Source organism: Chionomys nivalis, chromosome 12, assembly GCF_950005125.1.
Source record: "Chionomys nivalis chromosome 12, mChiNiv1.1, whole genome shotgun sequence".
Classification (NCBI taxonomy): Eukaryota; Metazoa; Chordata; class Mammalia; order Rodentia; family Cricetidae; genus Chionomys; species Chionomys nivalis.
In genome coordinates, this window is record NC_080097.1 from 30,731,225 (window position 1) to 30,746,022 (window position 14,798).

General features: G+C 34.8%; 1 protein-coding gene across 1 annotated transcript; it reads right to left on the reverse strand.

Moving 5' to 3' along the window:
* Positions 1-4,665: 4,665 nt before the first annotated feature.
* Positions 4,666-13,723, reverse strand: LOC130885224 (40S ribosomal protein S19-like). Its single transcript, XM_057786664.1, has 2 exons — positions 13,607-13,723; positions 4,666-5,130 (listed from the first exon to the last, which is right to left on the reverse strand). The coding sequence occupies exons 1-2, from the start codon at positions 13,721-13,723 to the stop codon at positions 4,666-4,668; spliced, it is 582 nt and encodes a 193-aa protein (XP_057642647.1).
* Positions 13,724-14,798: the final 1,075 nt, after the last annotated feature.

The window sequence follows — 14,798 nt, forward strand, 5'->3', positions numbered from 1 at the left end:
CCATCGACATCTATGGTACAAACCAATGAGTTCATTAAATTACTTGAAGGAACATTGATCTATAAGAAAGAGTTCTTATAGGGCATAGCTGACTTAAAGGCTACTGCTTCACTGAAAAGCCCATGTCGGCATTGTTGAACAGTCATCAGACTTGTGTCTGCGTACTTCCTTGCGGCAACTTGCAGACAGCGCCACTGAATAGCCTATTTTTGCAGAAATAGATTAATGTATCTTTAATGTTTAGAGGGGGCATTGGATTCTTTGGCTTTCTTGAGTACACAGGATCTTGTATTTTTCATGAGCTTCTTGAGTCATGTACGTTTAAAAAGTTATTTCCTAAGTTTTACAAATTTCTCTTCTCTTTTCAACAGGAAAGGTTTCAATTGGAAGAGCTAGCTAGATAATAAGAAGAAATTGTTTAATGATTTTTTTTCTGGAATTAAAACACCTTTTAGAAATTACAGTTTTGACAAGACAATTTGGAAAAGTCAATAGCCCAGCCAGCTCTTCTCGTGACTTCCACATCGTTGCTCATCAAGTTCATCTAGAAGTCAATCAATAGAAATGTAAAGAGATAGAACATATCAAGATTTTTCATCTTGGATTACAGGATATTACATGGAAAGCAAAATAAAAGGATCTTATAGAAGAATTGCTAAATATAAAACAAATAATATTTTACTCTTTGAAGAACTACTATAAATAATGAAAATCTTCATTTTTCCTTATATTTGGAATACTTCGTACATATTCTACATCTAAAGTGTGTAAGAGTACACATGTTGGAGAGGGTGAGACAGGAGAGTAGATCCTTGTCAGTGTGTCATGGTTATAACTGGTGTCTTAATCACAGTTTGGGGAGATATGCTTCTCAAACTGATGATGCTCAGCATTAATTTCCTTCAGTTCATTTCTTGTTCCTGTTAACTGTCACCCTAGAATTTTATCATTATACCTCTAGGTTAGTACATTTTTATACTTCCTTGAATATCATTTTCATATTCCTAAAATATATCTTAACAGCATTTAAATAAAAAGTGCATAGGATGGAAATCCTTAAGTATTTATGAGGCTGCCTTAATTTTGTATTCAAATTTGAATAATTTGCTTAAATATATAATTCTATAGTCAAAATTATTTTATGCCATATTTAGAGATATCATTTCAATTATTTCAGAATATATGTGATCCTAATAAGCTAAAAGATATCAAAAACCTTTACAATATTTTATAGGAAAATGTTACTCTTTTCAAAGCAAGTTGCAAATACCTTAATTCTTGTTGTTCTGTATTGACTGAGCACCATTCTGTTGACTGAGGTTTCTGTCCTGCCGGGTTCCTGCAGTCATTCAGTCCTAAAGAAACACACAGAGGTCTACATTAATTACAAACTTATTGGCCTAATATAATACTTCTTATTATATATAGACTTCTTATTAACTCCTATAACTTATATTAGTACATAATTTTTGTCTGTGTTAGCCACGTGGCTTGGTACCTATTTTGATGAGGCAGTCACATTTTGTGTCCTCTGCATCTGGGTCATGACTCCAAACTGAAACTTCCCTCAGTAGAAGTATCATTGCTCCACCTTTATTTTATGCCTGTTCGCCCTGCCTATACTTCCTGCCTGACTACTGGCCATTCAGCATTTTATTAAAAATAATACAAGTAACAGGATAAAAGACCATTGTACCACAGCAGTTCTGAAGTACCATCATCCTTCTTATTGATGTCTGGTTTCTTCTTTACAAAAAAATCCTGTGCCCCTTCACTGTCTTCAAATAAAAGACTTCTGTCTTTAATTGAGCCTAATAATTTATTACATTATTTCTGATTGCTTAGATTAAATTTAAAAAGTCAGTTTTATATTTGGGCAACCAATAAAATTGACTACATTTATCATTTTTCTTTTTAGAAAATTGTTAGCTGATGAAGAGTATACTTACTGAATAAAGACTCTCCAGTATCTTATTTTTATAATTTCTATTTTCTCAGAAGTGCATTCTTTACATTTTCTCAATTTTATCGTACTAGATATCCTTTTCCCTTGATTGCTAATGCAATTTTAGAATAAATGATGACAATTCTCCCTGAAAGAACTAATTGAAAATACACAAAATCAGTGTTCTGGGCCATGAATCTTTGTTTCTTGGAAGATGACTGATATTTTGGGTTTAATTTTATGATGCTTATTATATTTTCAATAGAAAACTCTCAAAACAATAATGACAATTTTTGTCAGTTTTCTTATGTTTTAACTCCCATTCTTTCACACTTTTTGTAACCATTATTATATTCTCTTCCTGATTGTTTCAAGTCACAAACATTTTACTAAAAATTACTTCTGTAACAAACTCTAATGAATAAAATGCTACATAAACAAAAATATGCCATAATAATATCAACACAGTTAACAACTCTATCATCTTTTTCAGAACCTTCTCACTCACAGTACAGTGACAATCTTTAAAATATATCTACTTTTGATTTTTTTCATTTTAGCTCATGTCGAAACAAAAAACAAGTATTGAAATTTGACTCATATATTGAAAATTGTATAGTGCGCAAAAGTTCTGATACTCTATCACATTGCCCTTATCCTTTTTAACTCTTATCTCATACCATTGATTTCTAAAAAAAATAGTTTTACTAAAAATTTATATGATAATAACTTTGTTTATGAAAATTTCTAATCATATCTCACTTATGTTCATTATGATTCAATTCAGTCTACCAAACCTTAGCATACATAGTTAGGTCTAATCTCTTAAATAAAACACATTTTTTCCCACAAAGCCAGTTCATGTATTAGGATCGAAACCTAGTGCCATTGTCCTTGGCTTCTCATCAGCTTTCATTGTCCACCATGTTCAGAGAGTCCAGTTTCAACCCATGCTTATTCAGTCCCAGTCCAGCTGGCCTTGGTGGGCTCCCAATAGATCAGTTCCACTGTCACAGTGGGTGGGTGCACCCCTCGTGGTCCTGACTTCCTTGCTCATGTTCTCCCTCCTTCTGCTCCTCAATTGTTCCAAATTGGGTCTCTGTCTCTATCTCGATCCATCGCCAGATGAAGGTTCTAAGGTGATATGCAAGATATTCATCACTATGGCTATAGGATAGGGTCATTTCAGGTTCCCTTTCCTCAGTTTCCCAAGGTCCTAGCTGGGGACATCTCCCTGGTCTTCCGCAGGGCAGGGAATTTGGACTGCTCTTCAGTACCTATAGGGAGGGGGAATGGAGTGGGGGGGAGGGGGAGAGGAGTGGGGGGAGGGGAAGAGGAGTGGCAGATGGGGAAGAGGAGTGGGGAGAGGGGGAGGGGCGATGTGTGGGAGGAGGGGGAGGGAAATGGGAAACGGGGAGGAGGCAGAAATTTTAATTTAAAAAGAATAAAATAAAGAAAAAAACACATTTGTTTTCACAAAAGTAATAATCTTTCGTGGTGGCAGTTATCTCCTATTACATAATAAGAAAGTCCATAATATCTGATTAGGATATGTGTTATGATACTAATATTAATTAGCGATTACTAGTATTTTCAGCCTGGTTTCATCTACTATAACATTTACATTGGAATCATTACCCAATTTATCTTACAAAAAGTCGATTTTAGATTTTCAATGATGGTTATTGCAGCCATGAATCAATTGGACTTAACTTCTCCATATGACAAAGTAGCAGTTCTTAATTCTTATTTCTTATTTCTCTAATAAAGATGAGTTATTGATGACTTCAGTAAACAAATTTATTAAACTACTTATTTGTGTGGGTTGAATACAGTTTATAAATAGGAGCATTGTAAATGTTCATTTTTTCTCTTGTTTTATCAGTTTTTAAGAAAGAAAATTGGAACCTTTATCATGTGAATTCACAAATTTTCTATATACTTGAAGTATTCAACTTATTATACTTATTAATCCTTTCTTTCCTGAAATTATTTTTGGGTCTTTCCAATTGATTCCTAGGTCCTTTATAACAGCAGGATATCTGCCTTCTTAATTTAAAATTGAACGTAACTCAATGATATCTTGCTTATTCCTGGCACTGAATTAAAATTATTTTTTCTTTTAAGCTCACTAGTTCAATTGATAACAAATAATATTAAGCAACCATCATCATGATATTTTTGTGTTTATTATTTGGAGCTATAGTGATACCTAAAAAGCTTTCTATTTTAATTATCTTAAATCATTCTTTACTATGTCTGGTTATATAAGTATTAATTTAAAATTGTGTTTCCTTTCCCATCTTTAGAATATCTGTAATCAAAAAACAAACCAACAAAAAACAGTTGCTTAATTTTCCTCAAATAATTTTATTAGGTAAACATTTAATTGTTCCTAAAGTCAAAATTACAATTTTTGCTTTTTTTTATATATATATATATATGCTGTCCATATTTTTTCATTCATTATTATCTTTTTTATAATTTCTTTACTCTATAACATTAAAAATATTGTAGGGTCTTGCAGGTTTCTTGATTCAGCTTAAAACTAGCTGTACCCGAGAAACTCTGACCTTTTCATAGGAAACTACACTGGAAGCTAAGAAATATACACTAGGTACATTGCTCATTGCTGAGTTGTCAATTTTTTTTTTTTTTTTTTTTTTTTTTTTTTTTTTTTTTTATGAATGAGGCAATTTATTAACCCAGTATCCTTTGTTCTAATGCTTCTTGTTGGCAGCTGCCACCTGTCCGGCAATCCTGTCCAGATCTCTCTGTCCCTGCTGTCCCTGAGGTGTTAGCTTGTGGCCCCCATCTTGGTCCTTTTCCACCATTTTCAGTCCCTCCAGGGCTTGGAGAATGCGGTGGCCCACACTCTTGGAGCCTCTGCTGAAGTGGCTGGGCCTGACACCGTTTCTCTGCCGTCCTCCATAGATCTTGGTCATGGAGCCAACCCCGGCACCACCACGCAGGTACAGGTGCCGTGCTGTAGAGGCAGCTCGTGTGTAGAACCAGTTCTCATCATAGGGGGCAAGCTCTTTATGTCTGGCCAGCTTGACTGTGTCCACCCATTTGGGGACTTTCAGCTTCCCGGACTTTTTGAGGAAGGCTGCCAGAGCTCTGACGAACTCCTGCTGGTTAATGTCTTTCACAGTAACTCCAGGTATCGTGCGGTCTCCGCGCTGCTAGCCAGGGTAAAGGGGCCTGAGTTGTCAATTTTAAGCCTGTTTAAGCATTTGATAGTAATATAGTAATGTATATATACACTATTGCTTTTAATTGTGCACTGGGTATATATTAAGATTCATTTAAATATCACTAAATAATAGCTTAATTAAATTGACTTTTCTGTGTGAGCATGTGTCAGTATATGAGCAATACAGCATCCTTGTGGCCATCAAAAGGTGACTTTTGGGAGGCAGAATTCTCTCTTCACCATATGGGTTTTCGAGATGAAACTCAGCTGAGCAGTACTCCATTGTGTAACTGTACCACATTTTCTTTTTCCATTCTTTGGTTGAGGGGCATCTTGGTTGTTTCCATGATGACTGGTTATTACTAACAATGATGCTCTGAACATGGTTGAACAGCGTCCTTGTGGTATGATTGTGCATCATTTGGGTATATGTCTAGAAGTTTGTGGGACCCTTTGCTGTGGGAACAGAATCTAAACCCATCCATATGATATGGCAGCAGGAGAAGGACTTGATCTTACTTCCACTGAATGTGCCAGACTTTGTTGACTAACCAAGTGTAGGCGTTACACTTTCTAAAGAGTCGATGGGGGTGGATTAAGGGGAGGTGGAGGAAGAAGGAAAGGAGTAAGGGGGAACTTTTATTGATATGCAAAATGAATAAAAGATTACAGTAAAATACATTTTAAAATAAAAAGAAGCTCAGGTTATCAGGCTTGGCAGCCAGAACTTTAACCTACTGAACTATCTCACTCGCTCTGTAAGTAAGATTGTTCTTTGATAGCTAATGATAGAAAGCATTTTAGTTGCAATTAACACAAATATATCTATGACATTTAGATTTTTAGTTTTGTATGAGATAATGTTAAATGTATGTGATAAGCTTTCTAACCCCATTCTTTTACTCATTTGACTTTAAAATTTATCAAGGTAACTATTAGGTAACTATAACCTCTAAAACAATTCCACCATCATTTGATCCTAATAGTAAATATGACTTAACACTGATAGTTCTCCTCAAATCATAAAAATCAGTGGATATCATAGAAAAATATGATCATGTATCTTTAGAAGTTAAACTGAAATATAGACTAGAAGTGAAGATTTTTAAGATGTCTATTGTGAACTGTTATTTGATTAATTGCTGTGTAAAAACAATAATTGTGAGGGTCGGGATTGAGCAATCCATGGTGGTATCTATAGAAAATATAGTTTAAAAAGGACTATGTGATTGCATTTTATAAACTATTGCTACATTATGGACATGAAGACTATCATCTTCTTTTAATAAGTTATGCCAAACTGATCGATTTTTTTTTGAGACTCAGAGATCCCATCAGTTCCAAAACATAAATGTAATTATTAGATTGGAGTTAACAAAGATGCCCTCTTCCTGCACCATAAATTGGGTAAGGTTACAATTTCATTCCACTATGATTCAAATGAAATTTTTTGCTCAAGATTAATCACAGGATAAATGGGTATATAGGCGGAGTGTCTCTGTTATTGAGCTGTTTCCAAATAACCAACACAGAGGCTTAATATTACTAATAAATATTTAGCCTATATCTCAGGCTTATTAGCTAACTCTTACACATAAATTAGCCCCTATTTCTTATCTATGTTTGGCCACATGACTCATGGCTTTTTACCTCATTTTCTACATGTTCTGTGTGCTTGGCAGATGGTTGCCATCTCTTCTGACTCCATCCATCTTTCTTCATCTCAGCCTTCTCTGTGTGTCTGGTTGTCTTACCTATGCTTCCGGTGTGTCTACAGGCCTGTCAGTATTTTATTAACCAATGAGAGTAATATATATTTACAGTGTACAGAAGGATTATTCCACAGAATGGGCACACTACAAAACTGAAGAATTGTGAAGAAATTCATATAGTGACTTTCGTTTATAGTGATTCAAAGGAGAGGGCCATGTGTAATATCTGCTCATTTGTTTCGAGTTGCTGAAATCATCTTAATTCAATAGCATTAACATGTGCCCCATAATCATACAGTGTATATGCAGCAAATGACCACTTAAGCCTCATGTGATAGACACTTAATGATTGTCATCACACATTTCAAATAGTTCTTTAAGCTATCAAATCTTGCTGAAAAGGCAGACTGTGGAGAAGCGACTTTTTTGCTTGCTTTGCACTTCAATGACTTAGACAGGGATTTACTAGAAGCTGCAATTGGCTCCCCTGATCGACAATGAAGAGCACATTTCTTCCTGCTTTGATTCTTTGTGTGAATTGATAAATGCTGTGGCTGATCGCACTCTGCAGTGGGAAAGTGGGCTAATGTGAAAGGAATTGTGAGTTAATGACGTACTAAGAGCTGCGGGGTGGCTGTAGACTTATTTTTTTGGTACCAATTCTTTACTGCTTCATCTTATCCTCTTTTAGAAACATTTTAAAACTCCCTGGCTCAATCACCAAGACAAGAACTATATTTACCTGGCATGTGATACATGACCTGGGTGTAACAGGCTATTTTGATGGAAGAGGCAGTAACCAATTGTTAAATGGCACTTTTGGCTCCTAGAAAATTTAATAAACTTTCCCAAAAGCATTTAACCTCCTCTCAATTAATCATTTATACCCTAGAAGGAACTATCTCACTGGTTATTTGTGCTAAGCCTAAAACTATAAATTTGATAAAGGTTACTGAATCACTCAATCACTCTCTGTTACAAACAGATCTAAGATCTCAGGCTAATTACCACGCCATCCAAAATATTTTGCAAAATGTTGTGTGGAGCGGCAGGTTGCGTCCCGCCACCCGGCTAGCTTTACACCCGAAATAATTACACAGAGACTGTATTCTTTTAAACACTGCCTGGCCCATTAGTTTCAGCCTCTTATTGGCTAGCTCTTATACATTGATCTAACCCATTTCTAATATTCTGTGTAGCACTACGAGCTGGCTTACCAGGAAAGATCTTAACCTGCGTCTGTCTGGAGTGAGAGAATCATGGTGACTCACTGACTCGGCTTCTTTCTCCCAGCATTCTGTTCTGTTTACTCCACCCACCTAAGGGTTGGCCTATCAAATGGGCCTAGGCAGTTTCTTTATTAATTAACCAATGAAAGCAACAGATTAGAAAGAAATCACTCCCACATCAGCAAAACAAAAGTTTCACTTCTGTGGATGGGTCTCAGTCTTGAAAATTCAGTCAAGCAAGCAGAACTTTTGGGTTTTTAATCTGTATTCTGAATGTTTTTATTGGGAAACTGATAAATGAAGGGGGAACTTTCATCAGTGGCATATTCTGAAATGAAAGTTTCCTTGTCTCTCTGAACCATTTGGTGGAAATATAATATACCTCATTGTCATCGATCACAGTCTCCAACTGTCTTTAAAAATGGGTTTGAGGCCGGGCGGTGGTGGCGCACGCCTTTAATCCCAGCACTCGGGAGGCAGAGGCAGGCAGATCTCTGGGAGTTCGAGGCCAGCCTGGTCTACAAGAGCTAGTTCCGGGACAGGCACCAAAGCTACAGAGAAACCCTGTCTCGAAAAACCAAAAAAAAAAGGGTTTGAGTACGATACTATCTCTTGCTCAGTAGTATTCATCTACTTATTTTAAAAAGAAACATTTGTCTATATTGAACATTTTCCATCAGGCTTTAGGTCTGCAAAGTAGCTTTGTAAATAATTATAAGCTATAATTACTAATTAGATTTTATTTCTGTTTTTTTACTCTAAGTAGATTCCTTAATCCTCATTTTCTCAGTGGAAATTTAAAATGCCAAAGTGATTTTCCCTCAAGGTTTACTTTTATTAATAATAAATCAGAGATAAAGCTCATAAATACAAAGTAAATTCCATACTTATACCCGGTGCATAATACATATATAAATATACATACACAGTGTCTCTCTCTATATATATATCTGCTTATATATATATATATATATTTATATCTAACTACATATATATTTATTTTATCCCTTTCCCCATTTCCTGTTTTCTATTCCTCTGTATTAGTCAGGGGAACAAAACTGATAGAATGATTTTATAGATATATGTTTATATATACATACATACACACATATATGTGTATATATATACATATATATATATATTTATTTAAAAAGGGATTTATTAGAGTGGCTTAAAAGGTTGTGATCTGGCTGTCCAGCAATGGTTGTCTTCCAATAGAAAGACAAAGAAAGCAATAATTCTTCTGTCCATGACGATGGATGTCTCAGCTGGTCTTCATTAAACATCAGAATCCTAAAGAAGGATGGTCTTGTGTCAATGAAGGAATGCCTCAGCAGCAGGATATATTTTCATGGTAATTACAATGGGAAGTAAGAAGAGAAAAGCAAAAGCTTCTTCCACATCCTTTATAAAGGCTACCAAATGCAGATGTGGCCCAGGTTTAGGGTGAGTCTTCTTCTGACCTCCATTTATTTTTGTTTAATGTGGGTCTTCCTACCTCAAATGGTCCATTTAACCAAAGCCCTCTCACAGGAATGCCAAGCTGCTTTGGTTGGCTTTGTTTTTTAGTAAATTCCAGTTACACTCACCTTGACAACCAAGAATAACCATCACAGCTTTCTCTCCTTTGTCTCTCCTTCCTTCACCTTCCCTCCCCCTCTCCCTTCCTTTCTCCTTATATATTTTCCCTCCTTTTTCTCACCAATCATGACAAATTTTTCTTGATTTCTTTGTTATCTATTTCAATCTATAAATATTTACCATATAGATATTACTACAAAACTTCATACTCAAATGTAAAGTTACAGGATTCTCGTATTTTTTAAGTGAACTCTTGCTACATTTAGTTATTAAGATACTAGGTATTATTATCAATAATTCTTACAATTACATTTGTTGGGTATTAAAAAGAAAGAAGACACTTAACTGAGAGCCCTGCCTCTCAGCAAAGTCAACTACTAATCAATTGTGTAGAAAGAAAAAACATTACAAAACAACAAGAGACAGAAAACCTATCATACTTCCGTTTTTGGAGTAATATTTAAAACATTAAGAAAATAGATTGATGAATGATATTGTGACTTCTCAGCAATTTCCCCAGGAACATGAAAAGAAATTCTGCATTTGTATTATGTACATAATTTTACTGACCTTTACATAAAAGCAGTGGTGAATGGAGCAAAGAAACATTGATGCATATTGTAGCAATTGTCATGGCACACATGTTTATGCTTTTAAATAAATTAAAGATTATGGACTGTAAGGCAAAATCAATATATTCTGTAATTTTTGTCATTCATCTCAGATTTATGTACCTAAAATATTGATGAATAAAATTATTCTTAAGTCTTAGAGATAAATCTATATGATTGCATGAAGATAGCAAACACTTTTCCCCAAACAAATTTCCAAGTGGTAATAAAAATAAGTTAATAATAAATTTTCTTTTTAGTTTTAGGAAATAATCTTTTGGAATATTGTCATGGAATATCTTTGCATGGTGATAGCTATTTATTTCATAGAGAAACTATCAAAGCTTCTTTAATAATATTCAAAGATTTTCCTGTAGATTTCAAATGAGTATTCAATGTTATGGACACTTTAGAAAAACTTTCAAAAATATTGTATATTTAAAGAAAAAGAGGAAAATACTGAAGAGAATGAAGACATAGTGAGGTTTTAATCAATTTTTGTCAGACAAAATCTAAATGAATCTATTATTTTACTAATTATTGCTATTCTTTTACCCATTAAGATTGCAGTACTTCATCCCCACTGACTATGAAATTATGCCTTCCAAGTGTCACATTGCCAAACTCTGAATTGCAGTATATCTGTTAGAAGGTCAGTTAGAAGGTCAGTGTGGTGCCAGACCATTCCAAGTAAATCTACAATCAGAGAAGCTCGGCTTTTTCAGGAAGAAGCTTGAGCATGCTCCATCTCCTATTTGTGCCATTTTCTCCATCTCTTTTGATTTACTGTCAGCTAAGGTTTCTCACTTTTATTCAATAAAATACAGAATAAGATAATGTCCTGCACTTCCAACATTTCTGTATGCATGTTCTTTAAATTCTGCTTTGAGGAGGGTAGTAACAGTAGCCTATTCTTCTGGCTTAGCAAGCAAGAGGACAGTGAATGTCCTCAATGGGTATCTCTTCTGACTCTTTTCTGCTTTACTAAAATCACTTCAAAAATGTGTCGTCTGTGTTTAATTTCTCTCTTTCTAAAGCTATAATTGTTTCCTCACTAGATTTGATCTTGTCAAAGTCCCCACAATTCTTTATGCTGTTTATATAAAAATAGTAAATCAATTCAAAACCATCTTTTCATTTGGTTTATCATCATCCATGGTCAAAATTGACTACACCCTTCCTGAAATACTATCTGTGCTAAGACAACACTGCTCATGTTTTTTATCTCTTTTCAAGGTGCTCTTTCTCCATCAAAAGGAATGATAATTTTATCTAACTTTTATACCTAAAGAAACTGAGTGTTTAATCATGGTATTCCTTCTTTTCCCTTAGTAATATTAGTCTTATAATTTTAGATTTAATTATTCTATGTTTAGTCACCAGGAAAAGCAGCAAGCGGGGCTATTGGATACAGAGACATTAGTTCTACAAATACTAGCTCTCTGCTCTAAGAACAAGTAATGTTCTTTGGGTCCCATTTTCATTATACAATGTTCAAGACAAATAAATTCTATGTATGGGAATTGTGTATATATTAACTAACTTAGATATGAAAACACAGCATTTTTTAATTAAAATTTTTAATTTTAATTTTTAATTTAACTCTTATTATCTTAGTTTACATTATATGTCTTCAGTTGAAACTAAAATTGTGAGCATTTTTTTCTTTTTTTACCATGACTGCTAGATCATGAAGATCTTTGTGAACATTTTACTCCTTTTATTACCATCACTGGTATTTCATGAAGATCTCATATTTGGAGGGCGAATGAGGGAGTGTGGAAGGGAGCCAGAGGAAGAGCCTCCTGATTTAAAATACAACCCTACCCTCACAGTCTTTCTAAATTAAAGGCATTCTCACTTACAGTTAACAAGTCTTTCACATTCCAGAGTAGATCTGTCAGCATGCTCTTGCTTAGCGATCTGCCTTTTCCTTCTGTACTGCTGCCAGTCTGACTATGGTGAGCACCTTCTCTGGAGAATTATTCTTTCATTGTCTACCTCCTTCTCCTCTTGGCTTTCTTGTATTTTCACACAGCCTCCAGAATGACTCAGAGGGATACATATGATCTCTTCCCCTAATTCCTTCTCCATGACTTTTCATCTCAATAACTAAACTCATTGCCATTGCTTGCAAGAAACCAGTGAATACATAGCCTCATGTCCGACTCAACAGACCTCCAATGTTATGCCTTTCCCCTGACATACCTTCTTCTGACCTCACTGTCCTCACTACTATTTATAGAACATTCTCTTGCATTTTCTGTCAGTCTCTCTTTTCTTCCTCTTGTACTCATCTTGAATAGTTTCTCTATAGGTAAATTATTGACTCAGAAACCAACTTAATGGAAAGATTTTTACTCACTCGACCATTCCACACTGAATCCTCCCCAACACCTAAATTTTTTGCTACCTATTGAGCTTCCTTTATTAGGGTTCTGAGAATTCCAAATATTTTGCTGTTTCTTGTTTTTCCAAGTGAGATATCAACGGGGACTCCAAATTTCTTTCTCACTTTTAAATCCTCACAATTAGAAAGAGTACCTAGACAAAAAAAGATATACCAATCCATGAGGAAATAAGCTATTAATAGGAAAATTTGACCACCACATGTTTAAAGAAAGCTATTTTCCAGAGTGTATAAAAATTAGTTAAAGGATTTTTCATAGTTATATTTAATAAATTGCAGAGAGAAAAACATTGCATATCCTTCCTCTATGTATAAATACAGATGGTTTATAAATAAACATGTGCATAATACATATAAATGAAAGAACATTCAATTAAGTGTATGTTAAACTTGATTTTGCTTTTAAGTGTATAAAATATTTTGCAAAAATAATTAAAAAATAACAGCTCAACACCAATTTCTTCATCCATGTATCTTTGATTATCTGTAATTTGCAAGTCAAATGTTATTAATATATTATACATTTTAAAGAAATTTGTGTGTTTTTAATATGTAAATCTACAAGTATCAATAAATAATACTTTTCATTTAGTTTGAAATTGGGCTGAATTTGTACCTCAGACTATTTTCTTTATGTCTACTATCCTTTGTGCTTCAAAACAATTGACATCTTGAATTAAGATGTGCTTTCATGACTATATATTATTCAAAGAAACCATGAATGGAAAAACATAAAATTCATATGTATACTAAAGGGAAGAAATGTTTTTCAAATTCAACTAGCTCAGTCATTATGTATGGTTTTGCAGCCAGTATAAACATAGCCTGAGATGGCATAAGAAGTCAGAAGACCATATGTTGATCAGTTATAGTAGATTCTGGGTAAGAAATAAGTACTTTTGGTAGATTAAGAGTTAGATACCCCAGGGTTGCATTCATTTGGGTTGTTGGCCAAGGAGCTTCCTTGGAAAGCTCCAAACAATCCAGGATTTTGCTCACGCAAAAGGCTGCTTTCCACAAACTGAGAGTGAGTCCCCATTGCAGAAGAGAGCATACACACAACTAATTGAATATATAGAAGGCAAGATAGTGCCTACACGAAGCTTTCACTCCTACATTCTAGTATCTTTGGTATGGTAAGTTACTCTGCAGGCCATCAAAGGAGAAACATAAACACCAACCCAGCCAAAAATTCTTTTACCTAATGCTGGTATCCCTATAAGATAACCTAGAATAATTGCGTCACAGAACTTGTGGAAGTAGTCAACCAATATCTGAGATTTGACTTAAAGCCTATTGCATAAGCTGGAACCCCATAGCTGACACTTCTTGTGTGACCAAATGCCAGATACTAGGTAGCTTAAAGACTATGGTAAAACCAAACATTATTGGTCTTAAAAAATATATCAATTAAATTACTACTGATGATATTCTGCTATACTCTTAGATCAGTGCCCTTTTCAGACATCACCAGAGAAACTTTCTTCTGCAGTAGATAGAATTCTATGCAGCAACCCACAACCAGACTGTGCAGATAGAGAGTTTTTGGAACACACACTTTTAAATGGAATGTCTCCATCAAATCCCTCCACTCAGAGTTCAGTGAACCCCGCAGAAAAAGATGTAGAAAATGTGTAAGAGCCAGAGGAGATGGGGGTTACCAGGAGAACCAGGCCCTCAACTAAGCAAGGCACAAAAGAACTCACAGAAACTTAAGCAGCAAGTGCAGGCCCTACATGAAACCTGTCAAATATTATATATTTGGACTTAGAATTTTTATTGGAGTTCTGAGGGTGAGAATGAGTGAGTCTCTGACTCTTCTTCCTGCTCTTGAAACTCTTTTTCTCTTGTTGGACTGCCATATCCAATGTCACTATCATAGGTTTTTTTCATCTTATATTTTATTTTGTCGTGTTTGGTTTTTGTTTTCTAGAAGCCTACTCCATTCAAATGAGAAACATACTGGAAGGATCTGCAGGGGAGGATTAGGTGCGGAGAATCTGAATGGATTCGAGGATGGGGAAACTATAATCAGTATATTTTGCATGAGGACAAAAATCCATTTTCAATTAAAGAGGAATAAGGAAAGAAAAATATGTGTTCCAGGTCACAGT